We start from the raw sequence: 21892 nt of genomic DNA on the forward strand, positions 1-21892 counted from the left end.
TACAAGGAGCAGCTGAGGGAGCTGGGATTGTTCAGCCTGGAGAAGAGGAGGCTCAGGGGTGACCTTTTTGCTCTCTACAGCTACCTCAAAGGAGGCTGTAGCGAGGTGGGGGTTGGTCTGCTCTCTCACGTGCCCAGTGACCGGATGAGGGGGAATGGGCTAAAGTCATGCCAGGGGAGGTTTAGGTTGGAAATTAGGAAAAACTTCTTTTCTGAGAGGGTTGTTAGGCATTGGAATGGGCTGCCCAGGGAAGTGGTGGAGTCACCACTGGTATCACGGTTCTGTTTTGTCTACTGCTGAGCAATGTTGTCACAGCATCAGGAATCCCTCTAATCCCCCCTCCTCAAAGAGCCAGCAGGCTGCAGGTGCGCAAGAGATGGGGAAGGGACATCACCAGGGCAGCTGACCTAAACCAGCCACAGAGATATTCCATACCATATGATGTCACACTCAGCAATAAAAGGTGGAAAATGGAAGGAGAAGGGAGAGGTGGGCTCCCATTATGAAAACGTCTGTCCTCCTGAAAATCAGCTGCATCTATTGAGGCCTTGTTTCAAGGAAGTGGTAAAGCATCACTGTCACAAATAGATTTTGCTATTATTTTTTTATTATATATATATATATTTTTTTAAATAGTTTCTTTGCTAGTTCCAAGGAGATGGGAATACACTGCAGCTGAGACCTATGAATTTCTGTTCGCTTCTTTATTGTCTATAGCTACACAGAAAGCCTGGCTTTACATATACATGAGATGATTAGGAAAAATAAAGAGATAAATGAACAGGTAGGAGGCTAACAATGACATTAATTAAATCGACTCCACAACTTGAAGACCATATTTATCAAGAAAAATAAAACCAAATTACTTTCTTAACTGTTTCTGAGATAAACTCAGAATGTAAAGGAACATTACAGTTTCTTAAGAAATATGTATTCAAACAATTTCCTCAGTGCATCCTTGAGCTCCTGGTTCCTCATGCTGTAGATGAGGGGATTCACTGCTGGAGGTAACATGGAGTACAGAAAAGATACTGCAAGGTCCAGGGATGGGGAGGAGAATGAGGGGGGCTTCAGGTAGGCAAACATGATAGTGCTGACAAACAGGGAGACCGCGGCCAGGTGAGGGAGGCATGTGGAAAAGGCTTTGTGCTTGCCCTGCTCAGAGGGCATCCTCAGCACTGCCCTGAAGATCTGCACATAGGACAGCACAATGAAAACAAAGCAACCAACAACTAAACAAAAGCTAAATGCAATAAATCCAACTTCCCTGAGGTGGGCATCTGAGCAGGAGAGCTTGAGGATGTGGGGGATTTCACAGAAGAACTGGTCCACAGCATTGCCTTGGCAGAGGGGCAGGGAAAATGTGTTGGCCGTGTGCAGGACAGCAGTGAGAAAGCCACTGCCCCAGGCAGCTGCTGCCATCTGGGCACAAGCTCTGCTGCCCACGAGGCTCCCATAGTGCAGGGGCTTGCAGATGGCAACGTAGCGGTCGTAGGCCATGATAGTAAGGTAATAATATTCTGCTGATATGAAGAACAGAAAGAAAAAGACCTGTGCAGCACAGCCTTGATAGGAGATGGTCCTGGTGTCCCAGAGGGCATTGGCCATGGCTTTGGGCAGAGTGGTGGAGATGAATCCCATGTCGAGAAGGGCGAGGTTGAGGAGGAAGAAGTACATGGGGGTGTGGAGGTGGTGGTGGCAGGCTACGGCACTGAGGATGAGGCCGTTGCCCAGGAGGGCAGCCAGGTAGATGCCCAGGAAGAGCGCGAAGTGCAGGAGCTGCAGCTCACGCGCGCCTGCGAATGCCAGCAGGAAGAACTCGCTCACTGAGCTGATGTTGGGCATTTTCTGACATTGAACACTGTTGTCTGTTGAGAAGGAGGAGGCAGAAAAGGTTTAGAAGACAATTCTGTGAGGAAAACTTACTGCAAGCCTTAGAGCACTCTCATCTGAAGCCTCTCTCTTTGCAAAAGGAGCTTTCTGCAGCTCTATTGCTTGAGTCCCAGCTGATGCTTGGTGAGACTGGCACTGCAAGCATGGATTACTGGGGACTTTAGAGGTGTCCTTCCTTCTGTGAAGCAGTCAGAAAACAGCAACAAAGGGGAAACTCAAGTTCAGTCCACTTATGAGATCCATGAACTTTGCAGGGTTGTTGCAAAAAACACCTCCAACCACACTGTAGAGCGAGTCAGATTTTATTATGCTTAGTAAAACAATCACACTCTTGTGTTTCCAAAGAAGTAGAGACAGCTTAAATCAAAGAAACCCCAACCCCAGTGCAGATGGACAGAATCCGCACCTTATCTCCAGGTACATGAGCAGGATCTCAGCTTTTCCCTCTTCGCCAAGAGTGCAGAGGCCTCATTCCAGCTGCCCACAGACAGCCATCCAGCAGCACAGACATGGTTTTAGTACAGAGGGGTCTTCTCCTTGAGGTACCTGGATAACACAAGGATGCCAGGAGAGAGCTGCCTCCTGCGGGAGAGAAGCGTGCAGCCCTGAACAATGCCCCACGGACAGAGCTGGATATTCGAAATCTGGGGTGTCCCAATACCCAATCTGCATCCCCTGCAGTGTCTGGAGGAGACTTGGACACCCAACTCTTGGCTAAAAAGGGCAGCTGGGTTATGACACTCCAAGGGGCTTCTGCCAGACTTTCTCACCTTGCACTGCAACCCAGCAGGACTCTCAAAGCCTACTGCATTGCCCACTGCCCTCCCAGAAACAAGACCCAGCAGGAGACCCTTCCAGGACCTGCAGCTGCATGGCCCTGCAGCCAGACCCTTACATTGTCAAGGGCTGTGCAGGTTTCTCCTGCAGGCAGCTCTCAGCATCCTCCCACTTGCAGGTGCCTCCAAGCCCTCTCTCCTTCTCTCCTCTCCCCGTGCCAGCTGTGGTCAGAGCCCTCAGCCCTGCTGCGCTGTGCAGAGGAGCTGCTCCTGGGCACAGCTGTCTCTCTGCACCAGGATCACTTTTGAAATGAGTTTTCTCTGTCCCACGAGCCCAGCCCAGCTCAGCAGCACAACACCAGCCCAAGTCACTGCAATAACCCTTCTGGGGGCTTTGCTGATGAGTCCACGAACCTCAGACACTCAGAGACAATTGAAGACATCTCTCCAGAAGTCCATAGAATCATAGAATCATAGAATATCCTGAGTTGGAAGGGACCTTTAAGGATCATCAAGTCCAACTCTTGACACCGCACAGGTCTACCCAACAGTTCAGACCATGTGCCTAAGTTCACAGTCCAATCTCTTCTTAAATTCAGACAGGCTCGGTGCAGTGACCACTTCCCTGGGGAGCCTGTTCCAGTGTGCAACCACCCTCTCTGTGAAGAACCCCCTCCTGACGTCCAGCCTAAATTTCCCCTGCCTCAGCTTAACCCCGTTCCCGCGGGTCCTGTCACTGGTGTTAATGGAGAAAGGGTCTCCTGCCTCTCGACACCCCCTTACAAGGAAGTTGTAGACTGTGATGAGGTCTCCCCTCAGCCTCCTCTTCTCCAGGCTGAACAGGCCCAGTGACCTCAGCCGTTCTTCGTACGTCTTCCCCTCAAGGCCTTTCACCATCTTCGTAGCCCTCCTCTGGACACTTTCCAACAGTTTCATGTCCTTTTTATACTGTGGTGCCCAGAACTGCACACAGTACTCAAGGTGAGGCCGCACCAGCGCAGAGTAGAGCGGGACAATCACCTCCCTTGACCTACTAGCGATGCCGTGCTTGATGCACCCCAGGACACGATTGGCCCTCCTGGCTGCCAGGGCACATTGCTGGCTCATATTCAACTTGCTGTCTACCACGACCCCCAGATCCCTCTCTTCTAAGCTGCTCTCCAGCGTCTCATCGCCCAGTCTGTACATGCAGCCAGGGTTTCCCCGTCCCAGGTGCAGGACCCGGCACTTGCTCTTATTGAACTTCATGCGGTTGGTGATCGCCCAGCTCTCCAACTTGTCCAGATCCCTCTGTAAGGCCTTTACGCCCTCATTTGAGTCCACAACTCCTCCAAGTTTGGTGTCATCAGCAAACAAGTCCAAGTCAGAGGCAAGTTTCCTGCAGTGTCCCCCTGAGGGCCAGCACTGACACAGCCTCCCTTGGAGCTCGTTAGAGCAGAACACTGGAGGCAGTGAGGACAAGGAGACAAAGGCAATGTGAAGGTGACACTGATGTGTAGGAAAACTGGATGTGTGTCACCAAGCACAAGGGCCAGGCCTTGACTCACTACTCAAGGAAGGGAGATCCTTTCCGTTGACCAGTAGCTCAGGGCTCTTTGTGGAGCAGTAGGAGACGGGGATTTGCATTGCCAAGTGCAGGAGAATGGTACGACCCCTGCCTGGTTCATGGGTGGGGGCGAGGAGGCAATGAGGCCCTGGTGCTTTAACAATCAGCTGTCTCCTCAAAGGCCTCAGTGACAGAGACAACAGCCATAGCCATGGACACAAAGACCTGGGTCCTGCTGGGACTTTGAGCCTTGCCATAGCCCTTGATCCTTTCCACACCAGGCTGTCCTAGGGTCTCCTAGACCTGTACCTCTTTTCCTGAGGGCTGCAAACACTCTTCTCTGTGGTGCCACACTGGATCTGAGCTGATTCGGATAACTCAGACTTTCTTGGTGGCCATGCTCCTCGTAAGGCAACTCTGTAGAAAGCTGGCCTGGTTCCTGGTGAGCAGGCACCACTGCTCCTATGGCATCCCTCGTGGTGCCCAGGCCCTCCTCCTCCTGGGCACTGCTCACTCAGCAGCGTCCCAGTCTGCCCTGATGTGTGGGGTTCCTATTCTTACGGTGAAGGATGATGCTCGTCTCCTTGTAAATGACAAGAGATTTCTATAGGCAAAATCCTGCATTTTCTCAGGGTTCCTCAACACCGATGCTCCATTCTGTCAGCCATTCATGGCTGCAGGCAGAAGGTTCAACCTTCATGTGATTGTGCTATCTCTGACAGGACAGTAGCATCAGGACTTCAGGAAAGTTTGGATAATACAGGAGTAATCACTTGAATGGAACTGCAACACAGAGTCACAGAAAAACAGTGGGTGAAAGGCTGCCGGATTCTACTTTTTCTGTTCTTCATTCTCATGCATTCTGTTGGTTTGTCTGGAGCTGGGTCCTGAATGTTATGGGGCTGTGCAGGTCAAAGTTAGAAGGGCCAAAACCCAGCTGGAGCTCAATCCGGCTATGACTGTCAAAGACAATAAACACTGCTTATATAAATACTTTAAATAAAGGAGGATTAAGGAGAATCCTCATCCTTTATTAGATGTGGTGGAAATCCGGTGATGATCTAGATAAGGTAAAGGCTGAGGTCCTTAATGCCTTCTTTGCCTCAGTCTCTAGCAGGAAGACCAGTTGTTCCCCTGGACATTTCTTCCATGACATGGCCAGTGCAATATTTCTAAGGTGCACTTTGTAGCAGTCTTTTCTCTCCTGCTCTTTCCTACTACTAAAGGAAGCTCCACCAGGGTGGAAACCCCTCCTGAAGTAGGCATCCCAACCCAGCAGGCTCCTTGCGGCCTCTCAGCCAACCACACACAAGTCACCTCAGCAGCAGCTTCCAAGCCAGGGACCTGCTGCTGGCCTTGCAGCTTCTTGGCTACACACAGCCAAGCCTTGTGCCTCCTGCTGCCCAGTCATGGACTCAAGCAGAAGGGACAGGACAACCCATCTGGGGGCCTTCTTTCTGCCTGGGTCCTCCTGGGTCTAGAGGCAGAGGGGATCCCCCAGTCAGCATGCCAAGAAGGTGTCTTCTGCTGGCCTAGCAGGGCCACTGCCAGATGTCAGCCCAAAAATGCAGCTCCCAGGGAGAAGCCAAGGGTGACTTCCAGACACCAGTGACCTCACAGTCCCTTTCTGTGACACGTTCCTGCTGCTGCCCTATCAAGTGCAGAGACAGAAGTGACCTCACAGTCACATTCCTCCTGCTGGGTCAGGACATCCTGACGTAGGGCTGACCTCTCTCTAGTCCTTTAGGGACTAGGGCTCACCATTCTGGGTTAGAGGATAAACACAGGTTAAACGGGAATCTTTGGTGTTCTTCTGTGGCTATCAGGTCTGTCTCAAGGGTATGGGCAAACCCTGTGGTTTAGAGTATTTTAAGGCCTGCCAACAACTTCTCTAGGGCTAAATAGTGCATTTTAATGCTAATGTTTAGGGAAGGAATTAGGGTAAGCAGGAGAGTAAAGGTAAGGAAAAGGGTCTGTGGGCTGCATTTTTCTTCAGTGGATACTTTAAGTTCAGGCATTAGAGTAGTGGATTCCTCTCAGAGTGTTGGAGGAGCATTTAGATTTAAAGATTAGAATTACTGGTTCAAATAATGTAAGGGCAATACATGACTGTTTTAAATCAGTGTTACTGTAACACCTACATTAAATGACCCCTCTTACCTTTAGGGAATCATTAATTTCTGCTGGCCATGCTCCTCTTCCCACCCCAAAATCTCACATCTCTCTTGTCCAGGCTGCTCCTGAATTCCCCATATCTTGTTGGGATCAGCTTTCTGATGACATTTAACATCTCAGTGTATCTATCTCACCTCTGTTGGCTCCTCCAGTCCTCAGAAGGTAGTGGCCTTGTAATGAGGAGGGAAAAGGACACAAAGGTCTTTAGGCGCATCCTGCTCAATGTGCCCATCAGCTCTGCACCTACGCAAAATCATGCTTCCTACCTACAAGTTTTGTTTCCCAAATGGCTTCTGTGGATCCAGGGTTACTTTTCCCAGGCCCTCTCACATGTTTCAGTTTCAGATGTGGAGGGATAGGATAAGGAAAGCCAAGTCTCAGATGGAACTCAGCTTGGCAAGTGATGCAAGGAATAAGAAGAGATTCTATAGATACATTGCTCAGATATGGAAGGCCAAGGACAGTGTACCCCCTTAAAAAGGGTAGAAAGGAGGACCCAGGGAACCACTGAATGGTGAGCCTCATGTCTGTGCCTGACAAGATCATGGAAAAGATCCTCCTGGAATCGATATCAAGGCACATACAAGACAAAGAGGTGATCTCAGACAGCCAGCATGGCTTCACCAAAGGATAAATCTTGCCTGACCAATCTGGTATCTTTCTACAACGGAGTGACCACATCGGACAACAAGGGAAGACCGACTGATGCCATCTACTTGGACTTCTCTAAGTCCATTGACACTGTCCCACATGACATCCTGGTCTCCAAATTGGAGATATATGCATTTGAAGGGTGCACCATTCAGTGGGTAAGGAGTTGGCTTGAAGGTCACACCCAGAGAGTGGTGCTCAATGGCTCTATGTCCAAGTGGAGGCATTTGATGAGTGGCGTCTGTCACGAGTCTGTCTTGGGACTGGTACAGTTTAATATCTTTATCAATGACATAGTGGGATCGAGTGCTCCCTCAGCAAGTGTGCAGATGACACCAAGCTGAGTGGTGTAGTTGATGCAACAGAGGAAGGGGTGCCAACCAGAGTGCTGGACAAGATTGAAATTTGGGTCCCTGTAAATCTAAGGAGGTTCAACAAGTCCAAGTGCAAGATGCTGCAACTGGGCTCGGGAAATCCCAGACATGAGGATAGGCTGGGAGAAGAACTCATTGAGAGAATCCCTGCAGGGAGGTACTTGGGGGTTCTGCTGGACAAAAAGCTCGACATGAGCGAGCAGTGTGTGCTTGTAGCCCAGGAGGCCAACTGCATTCTGGGCTGCATCAAAAGAGGAATGGCAAGCAGGTGGAGGCAGGTGATTCACCCCTTCTACTCTGCTCTTGTGAGGCTCATCTTGGAGTCTTGCATCCAGGACTGGGGCCACCAGCACAAGAAGGGTGTGGGTCTATTAGAATGGGTCTAGAGGAGGGCCACGAAGATGATCAAGGGTCTGGAACACCTCTCCTATGAAGAAAGGCTGAGAGAGCTGGGGCTGTTCAGCCTGAAGAAGAAAAGGTTCCTGGGTGACCTCACTGAAGCTTTTCAGTACTTAAAGAGGGCTTATAAAAAAGATGGAGAGTGACTCTTTGCTCAAGGACATCACAGTCCCTGCCCTGCCCCAAGGGGACAAACAGCTGAAGTTAGGGATAGGAGTGGGTTTGAAGATGAGATGTGTTGTGTGTGTGGTGGAGGGTTAGGTGGTCAATTTAACATTTAGGGATTAGAGGTCAACTTCTACAGCTAATGTAAAGGAAGGGCTTTGAGGGAGGGATTTGTGTTCTGCTCAAGATGCCTGCTCAAGGTGTAGGATGAGGGCAAGGTTTGTGGGTCAGAGTTTTGTTTAGTTCTTGGGTGAGGGCTAGGGCTGGCATTCTAATTCATGATTAGGCTTAATCATCATTCTGCTTGACCTTCAAGTACAAGATGTGTTTGACATCTGCCTTTTCCAAGTCCCGAGGAACCTCTTTGGTCAACCTGTCCTTTCCAAAGCATCTCAGATAGATCTTATGACAACGTCTGGAGCAGTTCCACCATCATGTCTCTCACTCTTCCCACTCAACTGCTAAGCAACCTGAGGACTGAGCAGGGGGATGATGAAGGTTTGGGAAAGGGCTTGGTTAAAACCTCTGAGCACAGCCTTTATGGGCTTCACATAGACAGAGAGGGTGGTGTCACAGAAAACAGTGACACTCATGAGGACTATAGAGCAGGTGGATAAGACCATGGCCTGCCAACACAGGACACAAACACACATGAAAACTGCATGGGAGGGAAGAGGAAGATTGGATCCAAAATGTAGATTATGAAATCAAAGACCATGAGAATCACCGTGGCACTGCAGGACAGCTCCAGCAATGGAACAAAACCACAGAAGAGGTGTCTATGACACTGGGGCCACAGAACTGTAGCTGGGAGGAGGAGAAAGAATTCCTGTACATGAGAGAAATTCCCCTGGTTCAGGTACAGCTGCCTTCTGGAGTCAGGCCTTCCACTTCCCAAGCCTTGCAGAGAAGAGGGGTGGCATACAGCCCAGGGCTGACCGTAGGACATGGCCCCCAGCAGGAAGCACTGCGGTCATGCAAAAGGTGCAGCTGAGAGTGCTGCCACCTCTGTGAGCAAAGGGGGTGCTGTCCCCAGCCAGGAAGCTAGCCAGCATCTGGCGGAGGGTGCTGGAGCTGTACAAGGTGTGCAAGGAGGAGAAATCTCCCTCAGGAAGAAGGCCACGGGCATCTGCAGGTGTTTGGTGGCCAGCACCAGCACAGTGATGAGGGTGTTCCACATCCCAGTCACTGTGCTGGTCATGTAAGAGAGAAGGGAGAGATGTTTGTAAGGGTTGAGGAACTTCCGTATTCACAGTAGTGGAAACTCAGCTAATGATGGCTTATTGCACCATTCCCCTTCCCTCATGGAAACCCTTTTAGAGCACTCTGGTCCCCTCTGTCTTGTTGGGATAAAAATTTCCAAGCAGTTTCTTCCCCAGTTCCTAAACGGAACAGTGAAGGAATTTCAGAGAGGTGAAATTATCCCTGCCTGTCATGGCCGAGGTATCCTGCAATACAACAGGAACAAAATAGGGGTTAAGGAATCATTGGTTCTCATGTTTGACAACCACACTCTAACAGCACAAATCACACTTATAAAATGTATCTTCCCTTTCTTCAGAGAAGAGAATTCGGTGATGACTTTGGTCTGCCTCAATCAGCACACCCCAGCAGAGACCCTGCTGCCTTGGGGAGCTGTCAGCCCTGAGGCCTTGGGGACACCTCGAGGGAGCCCAAGGGCACAGAGCAAGTGATGCCATGGTCGGGTGCTGTGCTGCTGAGCTGGGCCGGGCTCCTGGGCCCAAGCAGAGCTCCTGGCAAGAGGACAGTGCTGCAGAGAGACAGCTGTGCCCAGGAGCAGCTCCACTGCACAGCGCAACAGGGCTGGGGGCTCTGACCGCAGCTGGCACACAGAGAGGAGAGGAGAGAGGGCTTGGAGGCACTGAGGAGCGCAACAACAGAGGGCAGCGTGTGGCAGGACACATCTGCAGGCACTTGACACCGTGAGGCTCTGGCAGCAGGGCCATGCAGGTGGGGTTGCCAGAGGGGTCCTCTACAGCTGAAACATCTGATGGCGGATAGCATCTGTCAGGGTGAGTTTCTCTGTTTCTCCAGAAACGAGTAGAAAATGCTTTAGAGAATGGCATTTATGATTGGATTTTTCAAAAGGAAGACCAAGGCAGGGGCTACCTGAAAGGCAAGACTTTTTCTGTAGCCTGTACTTGCAGATACCTGTGGTAGAGCGGAGGCCGGTTTCATGGTAATAGGTGGTCAGGTTTGTACTGAAGACTGAGACTCCTAGAGCATTGCAATGAGAGATCAATATTTAATCAATGAACTTCATAAAGTCCCTTCCCACACTTCAGCCCAGAAACTACACCAACATCATCATTGTGGTCCTCTCAGGTTTTATCCTAGCTCATCTTTTGGAGCTGCAAATCCTCCAATGTCCAGTGCCCTGTCTTTGGGAGGTCTCTGCTGACTTGAGGTGAGCACAGATCATTTGCAATGAGAAGGAGCTGCCTCCTCTGCAGGCAGAGCTGAAGCACAGGAGGGTCTGCTGAGTGTCCGTCTGTCCCTCCCTGACCTTGCCTCCCCTGGCAGCAGCACGCTGGCATTCCTCCTGGCTTCTCCAGCTGGCTGTGCTGCTGCTGGTCTTGTTCCCAGGCTGGCTGGGGATGGGGATTTCAGAATCAGTGGTGTGCCCTCGGGGTGTTTGGGGAAAGGCGAGTACGGGGACAAGGTGAGGGCTGTGGAGATGGGCACTTTGAGCCTGGATTCCTCTGCTTTCAGCAGTGTTCAGGTTCTTTTCAGATGAACAACTGAGTACAACTTTCCTGCAGCTCTCATGGGCCAGCTGAGACCAACACTGATGGAGAGACTGGCTGTCGTCTCTGAGGCACACTCTGCACTGAAGGCACAGTGTCTTTGCCTCTGAGGATCCACAAGGATTTACTTGGAGTGCAGCAGAATGCCCAGGATTTATGCCTTAGAAACTGTTCTCCGGTGTGGTGTGGCAGCTAGAACCAAAAACACAAAACAAATAATTACATATCTAAATCTCCACACCTCATCTCTGCAGTTGGGTGAACTAGGAGCAAAACTGGGGAAATCTCTTTGATATCAGCAGTAAAGTTAATCTGAGACTACCCCATGTTCCTACCATGTTCCTACCATGTTGCTACCATGTTACTCCCTCTGGCAGTAGTACAGAACTGATTCTTCCATTGCCACAGAGGAGTCCCCTGCTCCCAGAGGCACTCTCAGGCAGAATCAATGAAAGAGAGCTTCAAAATATCTGCCTGGAAATGGAAAACCCTTTGGTGATTTTAAATGAGAGTATGGAAAGGGTTTTCCTCAGTTATGTCTGTGGTACACAATCACTGCCTTTGTCTTCCTTGTACAGGACCTCATGACCAGAAATTAGAGATGTCCAACGTCAGCACCATCTCTGAGTTCCTCCTGCTGGCATTCGCAGACACACGCGAGCTGCAGCTCCTGCACTTCGCGCTCTTCCTGGGCATCTACCTGGCTGCCCTCCTGGGCAACGGCCTCATCCTCAGCACCGTAGCCTGCCACCACCGCCTCCACACCCCCATGTACTTCTTCCTCCTCAACCTCGCCCTCCTCGACGTGGGCTGCATCTCCACCACTGTACTCAAAGCCATGGCCAATGCCCTCTGGGACACCAGGACCATCTCCTATCAAGGATGTGTTGCCCAAGTACTTCTTTTAGTCTTCTTTTTTGGTGCAGAGTTTTTTCTTCTCACTGTCATGGCCTATGACTGCTACATTGCCATCTGCAAGCCCCTGCACTACGGGAGCCTCGTGGGCAGCAGAGCTTGTGCCCAGATGGCAGCAGCTGCCTGGGGCAGTGGCTTTCTCAATGCTGTCCTGCACACGGCCAACACATTTTCCCTGCCCCTCTGCCACAGCAATGCTGTGGACCAGTTCTTCTGTGAAGTCCCCCACATCCTCAAGCTCTCTTGCTCAGCTGCCTACCTCTCGGAAGTCAGGATTCTTCTGGTTAGTGCCTGTTTAAGTGTTGTTTTTTTTTTTTTGTGTTGTCTTATGTGCAGATCTTCAGGGCAGTGCTGAGGATGCCCTCTGTGCAGGGCCGGCACAAAGCCTTTTCCATGTGCCTCCCTCATCTGGCCGTTGTCTCCCTGTATTTCAGTACTGCCATGATTGCCTACCTGAAGCCCCCTTAAATCTCTTTCCCATCCCTGGACGTGGTGGTGGCAGTTCTGTACTCAGTGCTGCCTCCAGCAGTGAACCCCCTCATCTACAGCATGAGGAATAAAGAGCTCAAGGAGGCACTGAGGACGTTATTGCAATATTCAGTATTTCAAAAAGGAACTGGTCTTCTGCATCTGATTCCCTGAAGGATACCTGGAGAAGGCAGAAACACCTTTGTTCATATATTTCAAAAAATGCTCATCCTTTTCAATATCATACCAATATTTTAAATAATTTTATAATTTCATTTTATAAATTTAAGATATTTTTCTTCTTCTGTGTCTTTCTACCTTTTCTTCTTACCCAAAGACCTCATGTAGAGGTGCTGCTAAGCTCTTTGTAACTAACTAAAAAAAGGAACCGGCAGGTAGGCAGTTTCTGTGGATCTCATTTCTCATACACTCTTCTCAGGTACAGCAGTGGTTGTGGAATGAAGATCCCTGCTGCAACGTGGTGGAAAGCCCTGGTGTCCTCCTTTGGGGCTGCCCTTTCTGCCCTGGCAGGCACTCCCTCCCTGCAGCCTTTGGAGGGGACCTCCAAAGCCCATCTAGCCACCCCCACTAGCCACGCATGGACACCTACACCAGGCAGCCCAGGCCCATTTCCAGTTGGGTTTGTTGTATCTCCAGTTGAGGAGGACTCCCCCACTTTTGGGGAAACCTGATTGAGTGCTTGGTATTGGAAACATGATCCAGTTCTTGATATTACTCACAGTAAAAGTGTTTTCCTGTGTGCAGTTCCCATGTCTTGTCCAATCACTGGACATTGCTGAGACTGTCAGAGGAAAAGATCTGATAGCATATCCATGTCTCACAGACAGCTCATAGCAGCAGACAGAGATGAACTAGACATGTTTTCTTGGTATTAGAACCAAAATGGTCACCGAGGCCTCTGTATTCAGTAAAAAGAGATCAAGGATGAGAACAGGAAGTTCATAAAAAGCCACCAGGACAAGGGCCATTTTCTGCCCCTGCAGGAGACTGACCCTGGGCAAGGCCCAGCTTGGGAAGCAGCTGTGTTGGACGTACTTAGTGGGCAGTGAGCTGGGCAGGAGGCAGCCATGTGCCCTGGGAGCACAGGAGGGAAGGCTGAGGGGCACCTCACCGCAGCCTGCCAGGAGCTGCAGGGATGTCAGGAAGAGCCCCTGCGGGGCCAGGCTGTGCCCTTTGATGTGCAGGGAGCCCTCCTCTTGCCATGCTGCGTGCGCTGGCTGCAGCAGCAGGGACCCCCAGCCAGGCCATACATGGGGCATGGGGCTCTGCCACCCGCCTGGCCCCGGGTTTGGTTCCTTGTCTTTGCTGGGCCCCACCTTCCACACTCAGATGTGTCCCTTGGCTGTCGGCTCCCTTTCCACTGCCCTGTGGGAATACGAAGCCGGGGTGGACAGGTTACCATTAGGTGTGCTGGTGCTTGTGTAATTCACATGGGTGATGGCATAAATGCTGGTTCCTTCACCAGTGATGCACATCCTTCTTCATGTTAGGCCAAACTCAACGTCCTTCTCTCTGCTTTTCCTCATGGATGAACTGGATTAGGTCTCCTTGATTATTCTGAGGCACAATGCAATGCTCTTTGCCTTCTGCTACTCCAGCACAATATGGGTGACTTTCCCTTACTCTGCACATTGACCTGCAAGGTCATTCCACACTTTTTGCTTTCAAATCCTTAGTTGGACGGGGGCCATTTGCAAAGTGGGGCAAGCTGATGGGTTCTGGCTCAGCCATTTGAAGCATGCTATACTTGAGTTTTTCAGCTTGAGTTTGCTAAAGATGACCCAGGAAGGTCATCAACAGATGTTCAAGTGTCTAGTTTAAGTAAGGGAGAGTATCTCAGGTTTCCAGTGGCCATTTCAAATCTAGGTCAATCCAAGGAAGCCACTGAAGAAGAGGTTTGTCTTTGAAGGGGTGTTCCTGTGCTGGACTGAGCTGCAGTTACAGGGACAAAGACCACTGCTGGCAGTGGAGGTGCCCTGGGAACTCCACCTGGCTCCACCTGATTTTCCCAAAGGGCTCTGGTATCCTGCAGGTCTTTTCTGATATCTGCTGGTCCGGGGAAGGGCCTCAAACACAACGGGGCCACTGGAGGTTTTCCCTGGTTGCTTATGGTCAGACAGCAAAGCTCTGCCAGAATACCCAGTATTTTTTTCAGTACTTGAATGATAAAGCAACAACTCATCAGCTCAAAAGATTCAATCCCTTCTGTAAAATGTCTCATGTGAAGTGTAATTTCTATCATGAAGAAATGTGATTTTTCAGGATGTATATTCATCCCAGGAGAAGAAATACTGGTGTTCACCTGTAGTTGCATTGTCATCGCTTTTCTATCATGGTGTGCTCCCTCCCTCATCTTCCAGGCACAAAACTCATCTTGATTACACAGACCCTGCTGAATGTCCCCTTTCCAGCTGCCTGTCTGGACCTATGCACTTCCCATCATTCTCCTGGTTTGCCCTCCTCTTACTGTTTAATCATTCAGACCACTCTCAGTGACCCAGTTGCTGCTTGGAGTTTCAGTGAGTTCAAGGTCGCCCATCTCTCAGCAGTCTGTCTAATGGTTTCCTTAGTAAGACCCTCATCATTTATCATTGAATTAGTATGATATGGATTAATATTAACACAGTTATTTAAATCACTGTAAAATACATCATGTACAGTCATCCTTTTGGGAAGGTAAACATCACTGGAGGCAACAAAATAAGGAACTTGAACTTTTTTTTTTTTTTTTTTTTGAAAATTGCAGCATGATTTCCTGTTGTTTGTTTTGAAATAGGAAAAACCCTGCTCTTCCCACCTAAGCAGGGCTTCAAAGGAGAAACCCTAGACCAATATAACCAGGAAAATGATGCTCTAAACTAAAACACAACAAAATTCAGCCTTTAAAATGAAGAAAGATTTTTATTAGATGCTCCTTGAAATCTTCCCCCTTAACTAGAAAATGAAAGCTCTCCAATTAGCTGATCAAGTCTTAAGACTTGAAGAAAATGGTGGGAGAGACATGGCTCCTTAGGAGTTTCTGTGTTTTAATGAGTTCCATTGTATATTTTGGTGCTGAGTCAATGAAACTTGGGTACTGAGCGGAGGATGATGCAACTGTGCAAAAAAGCAAACTCAAAAGGAAAAACTGAAGTGACTTGGAGTATTAATGGGCCCCACTGAGGGCTGTTACTAACAGAGCCTCCCCAGGGACGTGTTAGGGCAGATAATTTGAAGCCATGGTTACAGACAGGCAAAGCACTGTGCTGAGAGAAGTCTTGGTTGGTTTTGGTGAAGCAAAAGGTCCAAGGCCTGACCCCAGTCACTGCGAGGAGAGATCCTGCACCACCCTGTCTGGCTCAGGACATTTCTTGGGGGTCTGTGGGATGTTGTGGGCAGTGTGATGCCATGAGAAGAACTCTGGTATGACACCACCCTGCCTCTGCGCAGGGTTGCAAGGAAGCAGAGAGGCTGCACTGTAATGACTATATCTCCTTTACTCATAAGCTCTAGCCAAAGAGTCAGGACTGTTGGGGCCTTCCCTTTTTACCAGCAACATCTGTCTTTTCCTCTGCATGCTTTCCTATGCTGTCCCACACTTTGTCCTATTTCCTAGAAGTCTGCAGACAGCCATCTCTGTTCACCACCTTGCTTTCATCCCAGCATTTCCATCGTTTCACCAATGTCTCATCAACCCTCACCAGCTGTTCCTTGAAACACAAAGCTAGGGTCTGATCATAAACACTCACCAGCATCTTCCAAGACATGGACCTGGTGCTGGCCTTGCAGCTTCTTGGCTAGACACAGTCAAGCCTTGTGCCTGCTGCTGTGCAGCCATGGACTCAGGCAGAAGGGACAGGACAACCCATCTGGGGGCCTTCTTTCTGTCTGGGTCTTCCTGGGTCTGGAGGCAGAGGGGATCCCCCAGTCAGCATGCCAAGCAGGTGCCTTCTGCTGGCCTAGCAGGGCCACTGCCAGATGTCAGCCCAAAAGTGCAGCTCCCAGGGAGAAGGCAAGGCTGACCTGCCACCTCCAGACACAAGTGACCTCCCAGTCCCTTTCTGTGACACGTTCCTGCTGCTGCCCTATCAAGTGCAGAGACAGAAGTGACCTCACAGTCGCTGCCACAGTCACATTCCTCATGCTGGGGCAGGAGATGCTGAGGCAGAGCTGAGCTCCTCAGAGCATTCCCACCCATCTCCTCCTTGTGGCCCACAAGCTGATCAGATCCAGGACCCCTCACATTCATTTGAGGTTAGGGTTTTGTTTAGGTCTCTTAAGCGGTTTTCTAGTGTTAAATAGGCCATTTTAGTGCTAGTATTAAGGGCAGAGATCAGAGTGATTAAGAGAGTAAGAGCTAGGATGAATCAGCTATGGGCTGAGTTTTGTCTTCAAGGGATACTTCGGGGTCAGTCATTAGAGTAGTGGATTCCTGTCAGGGTGCTGGGTAGCATTTAGGTTTAGGAAAGAAGTTTACAGGTTAAAGCCGGGGAATAGCCTTGTATGACTATTTTAAGTCATAGTTACAGCTGCATCAGCATAACCTGAACCCTCTTACCTCTACAAAATCCTTAATTTCTGCAGGCCAAGCCCCTGTTTCCTCCTCTCAGTCTTACATTTCTCCTGGCCAGGCTTCTCCTTATTTCCCCATATCAGTTATCTTTTTAAGGGCATGCTTATGATGCCTTTCATGATCTTAGTCTATCTGTCAGTGTTCTGTTGGCTACTCTATTCCTGAGAAAAGCGCCACTTAAGACACGATGGAAAAGGACACCAATGTCCATCAGAGCACCCTGCACAATGTGCCCAGCAGCTCTGCACTGCCACAAAAGTGTGGTTCCTCCCTACAAGTTTTCTTTTCAGAATGGCTCCTATGGCTCCAGGGTAACTTTTCCCAGGCACTCACTTCCCCAGGCCACACCACTCTTGCCCGCAGGTCCCATGTGTCTCTCCAACCCTCCCTTCTGCCCCTGCAGTAGTGACACCTCACCGCAGCAGGTCGGTGCATCTCCAGGCTCAGGGGTGTTTCCTGAGGGCCTGCCCTGTGTGGGGAGTGGTGGGGAGGAAGAGATCAAGGTCATCTCCTGGGGCATGGCTGAGCACAGCCCAGACATCCCGCACCATGGGCAGGCCCCTGCTCCCAGGCTGAGGCACACATGCAAGGTGGACACTTCTCCATCATTCTAGCTTCACGCAGGGCCCTTCAGCCCTGTCCCCCATTCGGTACTCACGACTTGCTTCTCGTCAACCCAGACATAGATTGCTTTCCATCTGGGGACTCAGGCAGGACTTTAAGGATCTGCTAAAGCCCTGAGTGTCCTTGTTTCTCACAGCCTTCTCACAAGTCTTTCTCCTGGCCCTCCCCACTGCCCAGCACTGCCTCTCAGGTGGCACTCAGTGACCCTTCAGAAGGGCCTTTGGGCTTCCTCAATTGTCCTACTGCTTATTACCACTTTCCTGGCTCCTTGCAGAGCTTCTCATCCATTGTGGGGACAAAGACTGGCTGGGACGGCATTTCTCTCTGCAGATCAGGCCGTGTGGTGCTGTGTTTTTGATATGTGACCAGAGCAGTGTTGGTCACCCATGGCTGTAGTCGCTGTTCCTGAGCAGTGCTGGCACAGCATCAAGGCCTTCTCTGCTTCTCACTCTACCCTGGGAGTTAGTTAGCTGCAGGTGGGCAAGAGGCTGGGAGGGGAACCTGCTGTGACAGCTGACCCAGCCTGAGCAGTCTGAGCTGCCCATGCACTCCTCAGATTCACCTTGTTTGTTACCTGAAACGACCTTGCACAGTCATTTTATGAGGTTCTAATCACTACCCACTGAGCACCCTGTCCCTGGAGATCCCTTGACGTCTCCTGGAAGCTCCAGATTCCTCTCAAAGGTTGGCATTGGCCATCAACCCTACTGCAGGGTGCAGTCTCATGCAGATGAGTCCAAGACCAGTTGTCATCTCCTTAGGCAAGTGCTGCCCCAACAAGAGTGCTTAGTCCTGCACTTGGTCGCTCACAGACCACCCTGAGAGTTTCATCCTGTGTCCTTTACTCCATGAAGAAGCCCAGAAAACAGAAGAGCAGGGAGCAACCCCTTGGCTGTGTTCCTGATAGCACATTTGGAAGAGGTGTCCAGGCTTCTGGGTTTGCCCTGAGGAAGACCCTCTTGGTACTGTGGTGCTAGCAGGGAGACAGCTGTGACCCAGGGTTGCACAGTGCTTGCTGCTGCCTTCAGTCACAAGGATGCCACTGCAGAGACAACAACAAGACTGTCACCAAAGTAAATGAGATATCAGGGCTTACCCAGAAAAAAAGAAGCACAATGTGGAGGCCAAAAGAGAGCAGCAGGGAAAAGACCACGTCCTGCTGCTGGCCATGGCCATGGCTCCAGGGAAGCAGCAGCCCCGACCCGAAGGCAGCAAAGAGGCAGAGCCCAGCGAGCAGTGAGGGGCAGCCCCGAGGGCTGCCGGGGATGCTCCTGCATGTGGCAGCTGGGCTCTTGGCCCTGAGCCCCTCCTGTGTGCTGGGGCTGCTCCCCCAGCTCCAGAGGAGATGGGAAGAGATGGCAGCTCAGACCAATGAATTTCTTCTGGATTCTTTTTTGTGTTTATCTACACAGGAAGCCTGGTTCTATAGGTAAATCTTTAACAAGTAGGAGGCTAAGATTAATATTATTTATATCTGACACAATAGCTAGTGAAAATAACAACACAGACAAATATAAAAAAAAAATATCTTAAAGTTTTTTGAAAAATAGGTGTTTCTGATTATAAGCTTATTGTTATAGACAAAAAAGCTGAAGAATATGTATTCAAGCAGTGTCCTCACTGCATCCATTAGTTCCAGGTTCCTCATGTTTTAGATGAGTGGGTTCACTGCTGGAAGCACTGACGATGGGAAGAGACTGCAGCAGAGACTAATGAAATTGCCCCAGTTTCTTTATTGTCTTTATTTAAACAAGAATATTGATTGTAAAGGTATTTGAAATTATCGACTTCATAATAATAATAATAAAATAAAAATAATTAGGAGGCTTAGAATAACATTAAATCAAAGCCAGAAGTTATAGGAAATAATAATAAAGAAAATTACTTTCAAGAATTTGCACTAAGAGTGTTTGTTTGCAGAAATCCTATTAGTATTATATGCACATTATTAATGCTGAAGAAAGAGGTATAAAATATTTTCCTCACTGCATGTTTGAGCTGCTGGTTCCTCATGCTGTAAATGAGGGGATTCACTGCTGGAGGCAACAGTGAGTATAGAGCAGCCATCACCAGGTCCAGGGATGGGGAAGAGATGGAGAGGGGTTTCAGGTAGGCAAATATGCCAGTGCTGACAAACAGGGAGACCACAGCCAGGTGAGGGAGGCACATGGAAAAGGCTTTGTGCCTGCCCTGCTCAGAGGGCATCCTCAGCACTGCCCTGAAGATCTGCACATAGGACAGCACAATGAAAACAAAACAACCAAAGGCTAAAGAAATACTAAACACAAGTGCCCTGACTTCTCTGAGGTAGACATCTGAGCAGGAGAGCTTGAGGATCTGGGGGACTTCACAGAAGAATTGGTCCAAAGCATTTCCTTGACAGAGGGGCAGGGAAAATGTGTTGGCCGTGTGCAGGACAGCAGTGAGAAAGCCACTGCCCCAGGCAGCTGCTGCCATCTGGGCACAAGCTCTGCTGCCCACGAGGCTCCCGTAGTGCAGGGGCTTGCAGATGGCGACGTAGCGGTCATAGGCCATGATGGTGAGAAGGGAATACTCTGCTCCAACCAAGAAGAAGAAAAAGAAGACCTGTGCAGCACATCCTTGATAGGAGATGGCCCTGGTGTCCCAGAGAGAATTGGCCATGGCTTTGGGCAGAGTGGTGGAGATGCAGCCCACGTCGAGGAGGGCGAGGTTGAGGAGGAAGAAGTACATGGGGGTGTGGAGGCGGTGGTCGCAGGCTACGGCAGTGAGGATGAGGCCGTTGCCCAGGAGGGCAGCCAGGTAGATGCCCAGGAAAAGCGCAAAGTGCAGGAGCTGCAGCTCGCGCGTGTCTGCGAATGCCAGCAGGAGGAATTCGCTCACAGAGCTGCTGTTGGGCATTTGCTGATTTTAAACACAGCTGCCTGTTGAAGATGAGAATGCAGATCAAAGTTAGAACAGACTTAAATGAGGAAAACTTATTCCCTGTCTTAACACACACCCCAGGCGATCTTCTCTCTTTACAGGAGAACCTGTCAGAATCTCATTGTTTCCATTCTGATCTCTCTGTGCAATGCTCTGGGAGTCTCAGTCTCTTGTATAATCCTGAGAATACATTTCCCTCAAACTTCCCTCCTCTACAATGCAGGAATTGGAAAGCACAGAACCAAAAAAAAGCCTTGTTCTTCAGATAAACCAAGCCTCAATCTTCTTCTGGAAATGACCCCGTGTAAATGCCATTCTCTAAAACATCTTCCACTCCTCACTGGAGAAACAGAGAGACCCATCCTGATAGATGCTATCAGCCATTGGATGTGCCAGCTGTAGAAGACCCCTCTGGCAACCCCACCTGCAGTGCCCTGCTGCCAGAGCCTCGCGGTGTCAAGAGCCTGCAGATGTGTCCTGCCACCCGCTGCCCTCTGTTGTTGCGCTCCTCAGTGCCTCCAAGCCCTCTCTCCTTCTCTCCTCTCTGTGTGCCAGCTGCGGTCAGAGCCCCCAGCCCTGTTGCGCTGTGCAGAGGAGCTGCTCCTGGCCACAGCTGTCTCTCTGCAGCACTTGTCAGGAGCTCTGCTTGTGCCCAGGAGCCCGGCCCAGCTCAGCAGCACAGCACCCGACCATGGCATCGCTTACTCTGTGCCCTAGGGCTCCCTCGAGGTGTCCCCAAGGCCTCAGGTCTGACAGCTCCCGAAGGCAGCAGGGTCTCTGCTGGGGTGTGCTGATTGAGGCAGACTGATGTCATCACTGACTGCTCCTCTCTGAACACAGGAGAGACACATTTTAGAAGTGTTCTTTGTGCTATTAAAATTTGTTTGTCAATCATGTTTTAACCTGTTGGGCACCTAAACATCACAGAGTTGTTAGCTTACACCTACCATTCAAAAGCTTATTTGTTGAAATATAGACAGTGTAAAAGGACAGAAAATGAAGATATAAGAATAACAGTAACAATAACAATACAATATAATGCAATTTATTACTACGATGATGAAATGTATAAAGCAAGTGATGCGCAATGCAATTGCTCATCAGCCACTGACTGATTCCCAACTTTCCCCCAGCCAGATGTCCCCCTGAACCTGGCCAACCTGGACTAGGTTCTCCTGTTCAGGTCCCTTGACCTTACTGTGGTTTAGGGCAATACAAGTTTTCAGAAGGATTAGAACTATTTTCTTCCCTTTCTCAAACACCTCTTGATCTGTGTTGCCCCATGTAATGTCGACATCAATGCTTTGGAGATGTTCAGATGCCTCCACCTGTTCCAGGGCAGTCTGGATCTGCCCATTGAAAATATTAGGTCTGTTTCCAGCCCTGGGGCACCAGATTCTAGGTGGACAGGACGACCCTCCTTGTGAAAGCAAAGTGTGGCCTTCACACTGCTGCCAAAGGCATGGAGAAAAACGCATTAGCAATATTAATAGTGGCATAGCGCTTGGCTGCCTTTGACTCCAGTTCATACTGAATGAAGTTCTAGCATGCACAGCACAGCAGCACTCAGTGGTGGTGGGACTTCATTCAAGCCACAGAAGTCCACCATTATCTTCCATTTACCATTAGAATTTTGCACTGTCTATATGGGACCATTAAAA

The 21892-nt window shown here is 49.8% G+C and overlaps 1 protein-coding gene across 1 annotated transcript; it reads right to left on the reverse strand.

Annotated features, from left to right (window-relative positions):
* Window positions 1-909: 909 nt before the first annotated feature.
* Window positions 910-20207, reverse strand: LOC311427869 (uncharacterized protein; the record flags this gene model as incomplete). The annotated part of the gene is made up of 5 exons (XM_084539459.1): window positions 910-1868; window positions 5977-5980; window positions 7577-7752; window positions 13402-13516; window positions 19272-20207. 5 exons carry the CDS (start codon window positions 20205-20207, stop codon window positions 910-912), a joined length of 2190 nt encoding a protein of 729 aa, XP_084395585.1.
* Window positions 20208-21892: the final 1685 nt, after the last annotated feature.

Source organism: Aythya ferina, assembly GCF_964211825.1.
Source record: "Aythya ferina genome assembly, contig: HAP1_SCAFFOLD_29, whole genome shotgun sequence".
NCBI classification, from domain to species: Eukaryota; Metazoa; Chordata; class Aves; order Anseriformes; family Anatidae; genus Aythya; species Aythya ferina.